We start from the raw sequence: 14,892 nt of genomic DNA, 5'->3' as shown, positions 1-14,892 counted from the left end.
ACTGTGGCTGCCACTTTTGTGTGAACTAGCACCCAGATGAGTGCTCTTTTCTGACTGCTAGAAGAAACCACAGGGCCCAGGGAAGGAAGGGGTAGAAAAGGTGACACTAGAGGGAACTAGGCTTGTAGAATTAAGGAATTTCCAAGCTATTTCAATCTTGCTTCAGCCTGCCGGTTATAGAGGTCTTGGAGGAATGGGAAAAGGCAAGAGAATGCAGGGTCCCTAATGGGAAACTGGAATTGACCGGAAGCCCAGAATCTGTTGTCACCCCAAGCCTTTAAACCCCTTTTCTCCTCATCCCCACAGGCCAGAGGTGCAATCAGGAGCAGGGACTCCTAGTACCACCAGGGGGCAGCACCCACCCATCCAGAGTAGGCCGTCACAGGGCCGGCTGGGGAGGGGGCTCTCACCTATCCTGGGCTCTGTACTTTAGGGAAACAGCATGAGCTCATGCACACAGAACCAACGGAGACAAGCCAGCTGCAACGTACTGAATCCTCCAGAAAATTACAGAAAGGCTAGGTAACAGGTTAGCCCAGAGCTCTGGGATAAAACCTTCAGCAAAGTGGTGAGGACTGCTCTTGGGGGCCTCCGGCCTGAGGCTCAGTTCCCATATTCAGGAGCTGGTCAGCGCACTGAGTCAGGGACGCTACCCCCCAGTGCACATTTACTCACTGCCTCTCCCAGGCTGGGCCCTCTGTCTTACCTGGCTCTTCCTGGGTTTCCCTACCCTCACGCCAGCTTCTTGACCTCCCCTCCAGGCCTTTTATTTCCCTGGCAGCTTTCTCCCTCCACCCGTCTCCCCACATGCTTATTACCATCCACAAACATTGCAGAAGCCCCAAGAGGGCAGAGATTTGCTGGGATGAGGTTGGGGGCAGGGGCAGGTAGGGCTCTGTTTTACTCATTGATTTCCATTGCCTGAACAGCTTCTGGCACACAGTAGGTACTCAAGAAATATTTACTGGATAAACAAAGGACTCAGCTGTGGGATGCTAGGATATTCGTTTGTTTTTCATTCCCCCCACCCCACTCCCACCAATTTCTCACTCTTTCTGGAATGACTGAGTTCAGCCAGCCTGAAAAATGCAAAGTGGGGGAGACCCCAAGGGAGTCTGCCAGGACACAACCAGATAGCACTTGAAAGCTATTCATCAGTCAATTCTTTAACATCCTTGCTATGTCTCTCCAGCTTCTGGACAGTCCCAGGTCTTCTCTTCCCAGTCACATTTGGGATATTTCTTCTTTGCTGCAGCAAACCCAAAGCCAGCCAAACTCTGAAATGCAGATATTAAGGACTGGACACAAAAGAGGTACCAGCAAATGTGTGTTTCTGGCTACAGTCCAAGATGGTACCCACCTCTGCATATTAGTACGAATCATCAAAGACCACGGTCCCTTTGTTTTTCTGCCCTCATTAATGAGACTTTTGCTGACAATCCCTTGCATCTTCACTGAGCTTTTAACCTTTCTTTGGAGCACACCAGGACCTTGTCTTGTTTTCCCACCGTAGCCAGGTACTACCTGATCTGGAAGTTGGATGGTACACGGGTATCCGAAGCAGGTGTCAATCCCCTTGTATTTCTGCCTTAAAACCCTCCTTATATCATCCCGATGGACATGGAGGCAGCCTGAAGCTGTAAAAAAATGAGGATTAACTTAAAGATGTAGAAGAGGCTCTGGACTTAAAAACAAATAAAAACAAACGAATCTGGAAATTGCTCTTGGGATGAGGCCAGTAAGATCGGGCTGGTGCCTAATGTTTTGGGTATGGCAGCTTCTCAATCACTTAGCAAACAGGTTCTCCAGGCAGGCAGTGTGGGAGGTATCAAGATGAAAAAGCAGTGCAGGCTGGAAAGACCTCAGGGTCAGAGAGGGGAGAGGAGACAAATTGCAATGAGTGAAACAACACAGAACCAGGAAGGAGTCACACGGCAGGACGGCAGGCTGCGGCCACTTTCTATGTGCTTTCAGGGCAACAAGGAGCCATGGCTTTAACCTAATGATCTTTCAGGACCACCCACTCCACACCCACAATAGTGCCAGAACTCTGGTTTTCTTCCACCCAGACCAGGAGCCAATTCTGCGCAAGGCCGCCAGGTCCCCCATTCCACCGCAGGCAGGGTCTTTGTTGACTGTGATAGAGGCTGGTATCGAGATCACAGTCATCTTGGGCCTAGTTGGGCCTCACAGGCGCAAGATGGGGGCGGGGTGGTCAGGAAGCCCCAACACGGTGTCTGGGACAGGAGGGGGCAGCCTCCTCCACTCGACACTGTCTCTCCACCCCCTTTATTCCCCGTCCTCTAGTCCGCCGCAATGAAACCGCAACAAGGAGGGGGAGTTGACTAGAGCGGCCAGAAGGGGCGGGCGGAGGTTAGAGGTCAGGGGTCGCGAGCCCTTCGGTGTCCCAGGGGCTGCAGTGGGAGGAGCTGCGGGCTCGGGGAAGGCGGGGAGCCGGGCCGAAGGGGCGGAGGGGACGGTGGCGGACGCGCGCAGGGGCGGCGCGCTGGGCTGGGCGCTGGCGGTGAGGGGGTTACGCGCCTCGGCTCGGCTCGGCTCGGCTCAGCGGAGGAAGGCTGAGCCCAGCCGCCCGGGCCCTGCAGCGAGTCCGGTCGGCCCCGCGCCGCGCCCCGCCCACCCCGCCCAAAGGAGGGCGCGCCCGGGCGAGGCGGGGCCGAGAAGAAAAGGCGCCACCAGAGAGTGGCATCCGCTACCAACGCCGGAGGGAGATCGAGAACCCCCTGGGCCCCAGCCCACCGGCGCCCAGGCTCCCCCGCCCTTAGGCCACCTTTCGCCCGCCTCCTGCCGCGAGCCAAGGCCGGCGCCCCGCCCGGAGATGGGCAGACGCGCGGATGGCGTGGCTCCCAGTGCCGCCAGATCGCTGGAGCCCGGCGCCGGGGCGCTGCGCTGAAGCTCTCGATCCGCGCTGCCTGGGAAGCCTGCAGGTGTCCTTGGCCGCTCGGCCGCCGGAGCCCAGAGCCCCGCGCCCCGGAGCGGCTCCGCCCCCCAGGCTCGGCGCTGCGCAGGACGCCCCGTCTGAGGCCCCCCCCCGCCCCAGCACGGCCCCCGCTGCGCAGCGCCAGCCCCGCGCCGCTCCTAGCCGCTGCCGAGCCGCGGACGCAGGACGGGAGGCTCGCTCCTGCGGGCGCGCTTGTTTTTCTGCGGCCGCCTCGCCCTGCGCAGCCCCCGCCCGCCTGAACGCCGCGCTCCGCTCAGCCCCGCCCGCCATCCGAGCCCTGAGCTGGATTTATGAATGGGGGGAAGAGGCCACATGCCGCCGCCGCCGCCTCGTGTTGACCGCAAGCAGCCCGGGCCCGCGGAGCTCCGCCGGCTGCCGTAAGAGCGTCGGCCCGGCCCCAGCAGCCGCTCCGAGGACTTGTTGCTGCTGCGCTGCCGCCGCCGCGGGGAAGCCGGCCGCTCCCGGGACTCGGGAGCCGGAGGGTGGCCCCTGTGAGTGTGAGTGTGAGCGCGCGCGCGCCCCAGACCTTCGCAGTGAGCCTGGACTGTGCGCTAACTCGCCTTTTGAGGGTGAAAGGGGGGGGGGGCGTGTCCGGGGGCCCGAGCATCTGAGTGTCCAGTCCTAGCCGGGGAGCGTGAGGGCTTGTTCCTGCCTCCCCGGGTCCCTCGCTTGGGTCCTCGGCTCGCCTTTTCCCTCCTGCCTCCCTCGCCGGAGCTGCCTGCCCAAACCCCAACCACCTGTGCACCGGAGAAACCCAACTCCTCCTGCTCCGCGCCCCGGGGGGAGGCAGGGGCAGGGCCAAGCCGCAGAGGGCCGCCGCCGCCTCCTGCCTCCTCCTCGTCTCCTCCCCCTCCCCCGTCTGACGCTGCCTCCTTGGGAAGGGTGTTTGGAGGGCAGCGGCCGCCCCAAGCCGAAGCCCCGCAGCGCTTCTTATGATCAGCTCGGTGTGTGTCTCCTCCTACCGTGGGCGCAAGTCGGGGAACAAGCCTCCGTCCAAAACATGTCTGAAGGAGGAGATGGCCAAGGGCGAGGCGTCGGAGAAGATCATCATCAACGTGGGCGGCACGCGACATGAGACCTACCGCAGCACCCTGCGCACCCTACCGGGCACCCGCCTCGCCTGGCTGGCGGATCCCGACGGCGGGGGCCGGCCCGAGTCCGATGGCGGCGGTGCGGGCAGCAGCGGCAGCAACGGCGGCGGGAGCTGCGAGTTCTTCTTCGACCGGCACCCGGGCGTCTTTGCTTACGTGCTCAACTACTACCGCACCGGCAAGCTGCACTGCCCCGCCGACGTGTGTGGGCCGCTCTTCGAGGAGGAGCTCACTTTCTGGGGCATCGACGAGACCGACGTGGAGCCCTGCTGCTGGATGACCTACCGGCAGCACCGCGACGCCGAAGAGGCGCTCGATATCTTCGAGAGCCCGGACGGAGGCGGCGGTGGCGCAGGGACTGGCGATGAGGCCGGCGATGATGAGCGGGAGCTGGCCCTGCAGCGCCTGGGGCCCCATGAGGGAGGTGCAGGCCCCGGCGCGGGGTCGGGGGGTTGCCGCGGCTGGCAGCCCCGCATGTGGGCGCTCTTCGAAGATCCCTACTCCTCCCGGGCGGCCAGGGTGAGTGACAGGAGCCTGAGCCTCCTCTCGGGTGTGTAAGTACCCGTGGTGGTGGGGATGGGGGCCGGGAGGAGCGGGCTGGGCCGAGACTGACTTACCTTTACCACTGCCTCCCTCCCAATTCCCTCTGTCTTCCATGGAACCCCAGGGGACTCATCCCCCCCCCCCCCCCCCCCCCCCCCCCACACACACATACCCTCTCTCCTGCACGCCTCATCAGGAGATTGCACGCTCTTGACTTACTACTTGGACCTAATCCCAGCTGCCTGCTTTGCCGCATCCCCTTCGAGGGAGTGGGTTGCCCTTAGCTGAGCTCTTCCTCCCCCTTCTCTGCACAGGCTGCCTCTCTTCATTTACCCCCCACTCCTCCACAGGGCCAGCGGCCTGGAGAGCTGGAATTAGGCCTCCTGCCTGAGTCAGGGTTTGGGGGAAGAAAACTGGGTGTGCTAAGCGCCTACTCTGTGGCAGGCCCATGTGTTAGCTTCTTCCATGGGTGCCACCTCCTTTAAATGCTCTGGGCAGCCGGGTACGCTGTGAAGTATGAGTTCTGTAGAGGGACACCAGCTCCAGCCCAGGCAGGGCTGGGACTGGAATGCAGGCCTCTCATCCAGGTTTCTGGTGAGCCTTTTTTCAGGGAGATAAGTCAAGATGTCTGCCCCTTGCCATGCCCCTAAGGCTTCCTGGTCACCTGGGATGTCTTGGCTTCAGTTAGACAGGAAGGGCCTAATGTTCTGGGTGATGCAGGCTCCCGCGGTCAGTGGCCAGCCACAGGCTGCCTGTGATGATCCCAAATTTGTTGCCACTTCTTTTCTTCCTGCTGCGGCACAGATTGGCTTCCCAGAAAGCCCTGGTTCGGGTTACTGCCTGAAATGGGTATGTGGGGGGAGAAGAGGGTGGCATAGATCTAGTCCTATCCCACCACCTCCTCCTCAAGTCAGTCCAGTTTCTCCCACCCCCCTAAGGTGAAAGGGGTTGGAAGGATGGGGATATACTTGGACGGCTTAAAAAAAAAAACAACCATGAAGGATGGCTTCAGATTCTTTAGAGAGAGAGAGAGAGAGAGAGAGAGAGAGAGAGAGAGAACCCCAGAGGCTGGTGCCTGGCTTCATGGCTGGCAGCCTAAAGCCTGGCTGTTCCTCACCTCTGGCATCCCAAGTCATCCTATTAATGAGTCTCAGAGCCCTTGCCACCCTCCCTGGCCCCTCCTGTGCTGGGCCTCAACCAGGTCATGGAAGGGAAAGTTCCACTTCCCCACCCAGGGGAGGGCAGGAGGCTGGGAAGTGGGGCTGCAGGGTGGGCCAGGCTGGCGTTAATGCTAGACCAGGGCAGACACATCTCTGGCCTGGGAAGAACAGAGGTCTTGGTGGCCAAGGCATCCCAGGGCAGCCCCCGGAAGGCAGACCCCTTTGTCAGGACTGAGAGGGAAGTTGGGGCCAGGAGCTGCCTTTGTTTCTTCCCTACAGCCCTTAGATCAGCCCAGATGATGCCCTGGCCCGGGTCTGCTGTGAGTTCTGGGGGCTTCTCATGCAGTTCACTAACCCTGCCAGTGTCTGCTGTTGGCTGTGGGTACTAGGGGAGAGCAACAGGTACAGGCTAATCCAGGCTCTTTTTAAGTTGGGGCTAGGGGGAGGCAGTAGATTTGGCTTCCTAGAAATGGGGAAAGGGGACAAGGCAGGGAGGCAGAAATGAAATGATGTGGTTAGGGGAGCTAGGTCCTGTTCCTGGGGCCTCTGGGGAACTTTTCATCTCTGCTGCTTCTCTCCTGGATTCCAAGGGGCTGTGCCATCTATGAGTTTACCTTCTGCTCAACAAACCCCAGGGTCGGCTGGCCTGGGGGCTCGTTGAATAAATGCAGAGCCTAGTTGACCTCTTGAGTTTCTCCAGGAGCCCAAGATACTTGCCCGTTTGATGTGGAGTCACATCCGCCAGGGCATTCCAGCCGAGGCCAGGAGTTCGGGGCCGGGCAGGGTTAATTCTAATATTGAAGCAATGAAGAAACCACGATCCAGAGGTGTTCGATGCCGTCAAAGACACTTAAGGGCAGAGCAGGAACCTCCCTTAGATTCCAACTTTCTGGTTGGTAACACTGATGTGAACAGCTATGTGGAGCTTAATGGCACTCATGCCAAAAGTGGACTTGCTTCCTGCTAAGGAGCACGAGGCAGAAGCAAGCCTTCAATTCAGCTGTTCCTAGGACAGACAAGTGAGAATACATAATTGTTAAAAAATTGCTGATGGCTTTTGGTTTGAGTATGCCATGCAGGTACTTACATTAATCTCTAGTCCTCCCGATAAACTTAACGGTGGAGATCTCCTCCCCATTCAGTAGATTGGGCCTGTGAGAGGGTAAACATCTTGCCTGAGATGACACAGCCAGATAGTGGCGTGCTGTGAGTCAAAGCCCCTGCTCCTCCGATTGCAACATGTTCTTTCCACTGAACGAGGCTGTTTTGGAGGTGAAGGGGTGGTTTGTTTCTTATTCTGGCCTGGAAGGTGTTCTGAGGTTCTGTACTTCCTGTGGATGACATCAGAAAACCCAGGGGCAGATGGGGACATCAGCAGGGACATTTACTCTGCCACCCCTCAAGGTCTAAGGGCCTGGGGCGTAGGCGACCTGGGGCTGTGCCCTCCTCACTCTGTTTACACGCGGCCAATAACACTGCCCTTCCAGCAAGTATTGTCCACTGGGTCTGTGCATACCCTCCCTACTCGGGGCCTGCAGCATCAGCCGTGGGTGTGGGGTGCCCACTGAAGGCCAGTAGGGCAGAGGGGCAGGGCCCACCCCAGGCGTTGGTTTGCACCCAACTGGCCAGTTGAGTAGTGTGTTATGACAGGAGCAAAACAGATACAAACGGAAAGTGAACTCAACTGATTGTGGAGCCTGTTGCGTAGCTACTGGCCTGGCCCGCAGAGCTGTTCCCATTCAGGCAGGCTCTAGGTCGGTCAGGGTGCTCACCCCTGCTCCCCTCACGGTGGCCAGGCCTGTGGCGGTGCTTTGGTGGCTCTCTTTCTGTGGCCTGGTGTGGGAAAGCAGGCATGGGGCAGGCTGGTCCTGTCCCCACCTGCCCAGTGCCCACAGTCCCAGCCTCAGCCACAGCCAGGGTGGCTTGCCAGACTGAGGGGGACCAGCAGGGTTTTGGCAGCAAGGAGGTTGGTAGAATAAGGCCTTCCTTATTTGCTGAGGGCACATAGGAGGCCTGAGGAACGGGACCCTAGGACACTCCCCTCCCTTCACTCCCAACCTCTTGAGGACCCAGGGGTTAGACTGACTTCAGCTGTTATCAGTCCTGTTAAGAATGATAGTGTTTTGGAGCGCCTGGGTGGCTCAGTTGGTTAAGCGTGCAGCTCGATATCGGCTCAGGTCATGATCTTACAGTTCGTGAGTTCAAGCCCCCATTGAGCTCCACGCTGGCAGCACAAAGCCTGGTTGCCTCTCTCTCCCTCCCTGAAAATAAATAAAACTTAAAAACAATAAAAAAAAAAAAAGGATGATAGTCGTTCTCCTTTGGCTAAATCAGTACCTGGATTCGTTTTCCCATAATGTTCCCCTTCCGAGTAGAGGATGTGGCCCAAGGATCCCTACTGTCCCAGGAAGGCAGCTGGAGCTGGGTTTTCACTGAGCACCCACTGCGTATCAGGTCACTTTTGCTTTGTTCTAGTATCTCGTCTGGCCTCTGTGAGGCAGGGATCATTAACCTCAGTCTACACTGAGGGAAACTGAGGCCCAGAGGGGCTTGCTCACACAGCTGGTGGTTGAACTAGGCTCCAAACCCAGGTCTTGTGAACCCACGTCTGTGCTTGTGCCACAGCTTCAGCCGCCTCCTGTGCCTTCTTGCCTGGAAAAGGCCTCTGACTTTAGGGGGCCCCAGAGGGGGCCTTCTGCTCTCCTGCCATCCCTCCCTTCACTTCCTCCTCCAAACTAAAGCTCCCATCCCCTCACTCCCTAGAATTGCTCACATCTGAGCTTGCTCTCTGTTTTTTCTCACTGTGGGACTCATAGAACAAAAAGAAAGGGGACTTAGTTACGAGAAGTGACGAGGTGTCCCCTGGCCCGACAGAGGAGTGAAATGGAGGCCTTCTTGGAAGAAAATGCAGAGCTCTGTTCCTACTTATCCTTTCTGAAGGCCCCCCAGCTTCTCTGACATGGGCATTGACTGGGACTAGCTGGGTGGTGGGCAGGACCCCCTGGTCCCAAGCCGGCTGGGCTAGGGAGAGCCAAGAAGCCAAGCCTGGGAGGCTCGGTACCCTGGCCTGTCCCCCAACCCTGTCCCGAGGCAGCCTCCCAGTCTCTTCCTGGGTCTGTTTTGTGTTTTTCTTTTTTGTTCTGAACAGACCAACATTTGCCTCTGAACATCTTGTCTCTGGATAATGAGGTGTTTCTGTTTGTCACCATTTGGGGTGGGGTGTAAAGTGGGGGAGGGGCTGAAATAAACTTGGGCTATTTTGGGGAGATGAGGGAAGAATGGGCAGGAACAGAGCCAGGCATTTGGGCCTTGGGAACGGGGAGCCCCCAGGCTCCTTGCCTCCACCCGTGGACATTGTCCTGCCCTCACTCCAAACCCAGTGTGCTGGGCACCAGGACGTTCAGGCCATCCTTGTTCCTGGGCACCCAGCCTACCACAGCCTCTGGCCCAGCTCCCTGCTAGGGTTTTTTGGGTTTTTCTCAGGGTGGGTGATGTTAACCCAGCCTCTGGCAGGGGGCCCCATCAGGCAGTGGCCTTGGCCCACCCTGGAAAGCCACAGAGTCTGAGAGCCCATGTGCCTGGAGGTATTCCTGGGCATTTCGGTCACCTCTATCCCGAGTTAGTGGGGCTGGCCACATCTCCTCCTCGTGACAGGTTCCCCAGGACCTGGAGAGGAAGTAGGCAGTCCCCTTGGCTCCAGTCATTCAGAAAACATTTATTGGGTACTTATCACATGCCGGACACCAGGCTGGGCCCTGTAAATACAGAGACGAGACAGACATGGTCCCTGTTCCTGAAGGGAGCTAGGTCAGGTGGAGTCGGTGGCAGTTGAAGGAAATTGGGTGACAAGAAATAGTAATAACACAAGATGGATCATGAGAGGTGCCACAGTACTCTTAAAGAATAAAGCCCCACAGGAGGTGAGAGGAAAAAGCCATAAATCCCACCTCTGTGTGAAGTGAAGCGAGGTGGGGGGATGGTTGGCCGGCAGGGAAGCCTCAAGGAGGAAATAGAAGTTAAGCTGGATAGGCCCTGCAGGATAATGACTTAGCTCTCTTAAATAATTTTTAGAAGGAGGCAGGCTATAAATAAATATGTAAATAAATACATAAATTTTCACCGTGAGTAGTGCTTTAACCATGCAGAGTTAGGGAAGGGGCGAATTTTCTGGCCAGGCGACTGGCCCCGGCAGAGATAGGACAGCATGGAACACAGATAGGCAACAGCCAGGAATTGCATTTGGCTGGGCACGTTCCTGGCCGGCGGTCTGGGCTGGACTGAATTCCTTCTGGGGCCGGACTCATCAGCTCCCAGCAGCCCAGAGGCCCTGAGAAGCCCCACGTGCTGGCTTGGCAGAAGGGGGGCATAGGTGGCGGCAGGCTGTGGCCCCTGGAACCAGGATAGGAGGTCCCAGGGCCAGGGTCTGCTCCCAGGGGAGCCCATGAAAGGAGAGGAACAGGGGTCGCTAGGCTGATACCTGCACTTTGAGGCCCTCACTCAGGAGCCTAGGGACAGCTCAGAGATGCTTTGCCTGACACGTTGTCTCTCTTTTCCTGCCTCTGAGCCCGCAGGGCTGCTCGCTCCTTTTACAGCGCTGCCTGGGCTCTAGGACCTCACTTCCCCGGAAGCCTCAGCGCCTCATCCCATCCCCACCGATCTTCTCTGCAAGTGTCTTTGGCTGTGTTCTCAGATTTCTCTTCTCCTACACTTCATCCTTAATATAGGTTTTGGGCATGAGTCTTCTTATGTTTATTGGTCCATCTGTCTCCTTGGCCCTTTCTCCTTGGGCCCCCCTCCCCTGCCCCCGCTGATTGTATTCAGTTCCCAATGACTGGTGTCTGTCACCTCCCCCCTACCCCCCCGACCCAGCCTGTGCCAGATTCTTGAGACACTCTAGGCTCTGTGCTGAGTTTTACAAATATCATTTCTTTTAATCCTCAAAACAGCCCTATAAAGTGGGTACTGTTCTCATCCCCCTCAACACATCAAGCACTCTGTAGCCTCAGGTCCTTTGCAGTGCCTGTTCCCTCTGCCTCTCCAGGTGTCCTGGATCTTCATATAACTCGCTTCCTCACTCCTTCAGGTCTCTGCTTAGATGCGTCACCTTGGCATTGAGGTCTTGCCTAATCACCCTATTTGAAATAGGTCCCTCCGGTCACCTGGGTGGCTTAGTCAGTTAAGCGTCCAACTCTTGATCTCGGCTCAGGTCATGATCTCATGGTTCGTGGGTTCGAGCCCTGCATAGGGCTCTGCGCTGACAGTACGGAGCCTGCTTGGGATTCTCTCGTGCTCTCTGCCCCTCCCCGACTTGCGCATGCACGTGCTCTTTCTCTCTCTCAAAACAAATTGAAAAAAATAGTTTAAAAAGAAAATGAAATAGTTCCCTCCTCCTCATACTCTACCTCCTTTCCTCTTTATTTTTCTTCCTGACACTTATACCATCTGGCATACTATGTATTTGCTTATTTGTTGATGGTTTCCTTCTCCTAGAATGTAAGGCCTAAGGGGCAGGGGTGTTCGTTTTGTTTCCTGCTGTTCCCCAGCGCCCAGAACAGTGTCTGGCACATAGTAGGCCATTTTATGGGCAAAGATCTCCATTTTATGGGCAAAGACCCTAAGGCTTAGAGAGGTTAAGAAATTTGCCTAAGGTCTCTCAGGCAGTGAGTAGCAGAGACCAGCTTGTACCCAGAAGCATGTGACTTTAGATTCCTACCATCGGCAGTTTTAGGATGAGCTTGGTGAAGGAGGCTGATAACAGGGCTGACTCACCAGCCAAAACACCTGGGTCTCCGGACAGGTGGGTCCCCCACAGGCTACAGCCAGCCTGTGTGTGGGGAGCCCATGGAGCAGGAAGCTGGAAGGAGCGGTGCTTTCCAGCACAGAGGCTCGGAACCTCCTGTCCAGGGTGGTGAGACCCTCCCGCATCCTTCCAGCGGGGAGGAGCGTAGCTGCTGGCCAAACCAGATCGCATAAGCAATTTTCCGCTTGGGCAGTTTTGACTTCCAGCAGAATCTATGTCCCGTGTCCTCAGGTAGCATGGAAAGAACTGACATCTTCCACCATGGGAACCGGGGCAAGTCCCTTCTTCCCAGGCCTCGGTTTCTTTGGTCGCAAAACCAGCAGAAAGGGAATTGAACTAGGTGAGCTCCTGGGGTCCCTTTGCTTCTAAAAAGCAAAGATTTTTGCGATGTTTCTGGCTCCAGGTCCAACTCAGCCTCTCAGAAGCTGCATGTAAGGGTCCTTGGAGACCATGCCCACACCCCTGGCTGGGAACTAGTGCTGGCCCCATTTTGTAGTGAGAGACCCGTACAAAGTGCAGCAGTTACCTAGTGAGTGGCTGGGCCAGGATGAGGGACCCAGGCAGTCTGACCCCAGGGCTCCTTAGCTCTTTGGCCTCAGTCTCTGCCCAGCAGGTACCATGGGAAGGAGGTACAAGTGTACCCCACTAGCTGTATGGGATGGCCCAGCAAGGGCCGCTCAGAAGGCTCCAGCTCAAGGCCTTGATGTCTAAATTGGGTGCTGTTGCAGCCACTGCCTCCTTCCTTGGTCCTTTTTTGTCCCCGGAAGCCCCCAAAAAAGAGAGTGGGAGGAAAAAAAAAGCAGTGTCCCTGCTGCTGGAGGTGAAGGGCCTTGATTGCACTTGCTTAGGACCACTGCTTACAAAATAATTCAGTTCGGGAATAACCTAGGGAGAAAGGAATCATTGGGGCCCGACAGGGGAACCTGTAACCTCAGGACCCACCTGGGGCAACACGCCAGAGCCCAGGTGCCTGCATCTGTCCCAGCTCAGCCTCAGGTGGTGTGCCTGTCTCCTTGGGGAAGGGGGGTGCTTTCTGGGGCCTGCCTTGCACCTGCTGCTAGCCCTCGAGAGGTCACAGGGGAGACTGAGACCCCTTGAAGATGTCACCAAAGAGGAGTGGACTGTTTGGTTAGAGGACCAAGCGGAAAGAACTCTGAACTGAGAGTCAGGGGACCTGGCCTCTGCCTGATCCTGAGCGAGTCATTTGCCCTTTCTCGTGCCTGGGAAATGGGCACATGTGGCTACCCTTTATCAGCCCCATCTCCTGGGAGGGCCGAGGTGAGTGATACGAGAAAATAGTTGCAACAGCTCTAAGGAAAAACAGAAGTGAGTGGACACCGCAGGAATTCAGGGGGCTGTTCCCTAAGGCAGGAGGGGTGGTTTGTACTTACTGGGCGGCTGCAGAAGGAGCCCGGGCGGCAGTGAGGAAGGCACCAAGGCCGGCTCCTTGGCCCTGTGGGTAAGAGGGTGGCCGGCACACTGCCCTCCCTCCCCTTCTCCCCTCTCTGTGCCCTCTGCTCAGCCCCTTGGCAGCTCTTCCTGAACTTGTTTTTCCAAATCACTAATTAACTTCACGCTCGGCTCCCAGGTGGGCCAACTCTCCTGGCTAATTTTTCCTCAGAGAGAGCAGGCTCCTGCTTCCCATGCTTCCTGGCAGAGCTAGGGTATGCCGTCTCCACGCCTTACCCCACCCCTTTTGCTGCTGGGGATGGGAGCAGTGCCCAGCAGTTCCCAGCATCACGGTGGCCACTCAACAGGTGCCACCACCAGCTCATCTCTGGATGGCCACGGAGAGCCCCCAGGCTGGAGCCGTTTGCCTAATACCCACATCGGTCTGTATTGCCTTGATAGCACCTTTCTCGGGGAAGAAAAATGAGATCAGGGGCACCTGGGTGGCTCAGTCGGTTAAGCACGTGACTCTTGATTTCGGCTCAGGTCATGATCTCATGGTTCGTGAGATCGAGCCCCACATCGGGCTCTGTGCTGATAGCGTGGAGCCTGCTTGGGGTCTCTCTCTTTCTCTTCAAATAAATAATAAACTTAAAAGAGAGAGAGAGATCAGAAAAGGAACTTGAAATTTACCTTCATAGGAGAGCCACAAACAGGAGAAGCTCCAGGCAGAGTTGTTCAAGTGGGGAAAGTGGTCTGCTACCTCCGTTCTCCTTCCTTGCTGCATTTGATCAACCTGTCCATGGTCAAGTGTAAATAAGATGTGTTACTGTGCAGTGGGTGTCTGTCTTAAGTCCAAGGTACACAACTCTAAGGGTAAAATAGTAGTCATCAAGGAGTTGGCTAGGAACAGTATTGACAGTTCAGAGAGGACTTTCCTGGGTCTGTGAATTGATCGTGAAGGCAGTGCGGTGTGAAGAGAAGGTATGGCCTCCAAAGGTAAACAGATCTGAGTTCAAGTCTGGTTTCCAACCCTTCTAGGCTATGTGACCTTAGGCAAGCATTTAAACCTCTCTGATGCTTAGTTACTCCTCCTTAAAAGGAGACGATGAGACTTACCTCACAGGGTCACAGGGAGGACCGAAGGCAGTAACACGTACCAAGTGCCCAGCTGTGCCAGGACAAAACAGACAGCTAACGGATGTTCATTCCCAAAGTTCTCTCAGACTTGCTTCTGCTCCAGAGGCCCCGGAGGTGCTGCTGTTTCATTTTCCCAGCTCCCCTTGTATTCTCCATTGGTGTTTTGCAATACTAAGAACAAGGTGTGCCTTCTCCCCCTCCCTCATGCACGCTCTCAGGGAGGAAAGCATCCCTGAGGGGCACCATTAGCCATGGCCAGGTGGAAGTCAGTGTGTGGGGATTGCCAAGTGGCCACGGGGCCACAGTCCTTCCCCGTCCACCTATTTAAGCTCGGCCCTCTGCCCAGGGAGGAAGCTCATCCCCACGCACGGAGCAGGACAGGCAGCAGCAGGGGGCGGAGACCCCAGCAACAGGTGCCCCGACAGTGGTGAATGGCATTGCATGAATAACAGATGAGGGTTCCGTAATTGGTGCTATTACACATGCATTTCATCTCCATTCATAATGATTGGACACTTAAACCTAGCTGTTCCTCTGCCGGGTGCCACTGTCATCATTCTACCCGAGATCCGAGCCGTCTGGATCAGCCCCTGCCACACTCCGATCCCAGTGGGTGCAGTTTATTTTTGTTGGAGCTCAGTGTCCCAGGAAATGCCAGGTGTCGGGAAGGGGAGGGGTAGTTATTCTGGGCAGACCTCCCCTTGTCTTCTGTTATGGAACGTGCTACCTTCCTTCAGACACTTCTCACTGTCTGGGCATTTGGCTGGGACATTCTAAGCTGCAAGGTAGTAGAGAGGGGCTGGGACTTGG

The 14,892-nt window shown here is 56.7% G+C and overlaps 1 protein-coding gene across 3 annotated transcripts in view; it reads left to right on the top strand.

The window, feature by feature from the left end:
* The first annotated feature begins 3,119 nt into the window (after nucleotides 1-3,119).
* Nucleotides 3,120-14,892, top strand: part of KCNC4 (potassium voltage-gated channel subfamily C member 4) — a 22,096-nt gene continuing 10,323 nt past the window's right edge. For 2 of the 3 annotated variants that reach the window (XM_049616615.1, XM_049616613.1), the window contains exon 1: nucleotides 3,120-4,569. In XM_049616615.1, coding sequence (XP_049472572.1) covers nucleotides 3,892-4,569 — 678 coding nt within the window. In that variant the 5' untranslated portion in view covers nucleotides 3,120-3,891. The remainder of the gene's footprint in view (nucleotides 4,570-14,892) is intronic. The other variant, XM_049616614.1, reaches the window with a different exon arrangement.

The sequence above is a fragment of the Panthera uncia genome, assembly GCF_023721935.1.
Source record: "Panthera uncia isolate 11264 chromosome C1 unlocalized genomic scaffold, Puncia_PCG_1.0 HiC_scaffold_4, whole genome shotgun sequence".
NCBI lineage: Eukaryota > Metazoa > Chordata > Mammalia > Carnivora > Felidae > Panthera > Panthera uncia.
Note: the sequence above shows the minus strand (reverse complement) of the source record. Positions and strands in the feature narration are given on the sequence as shown.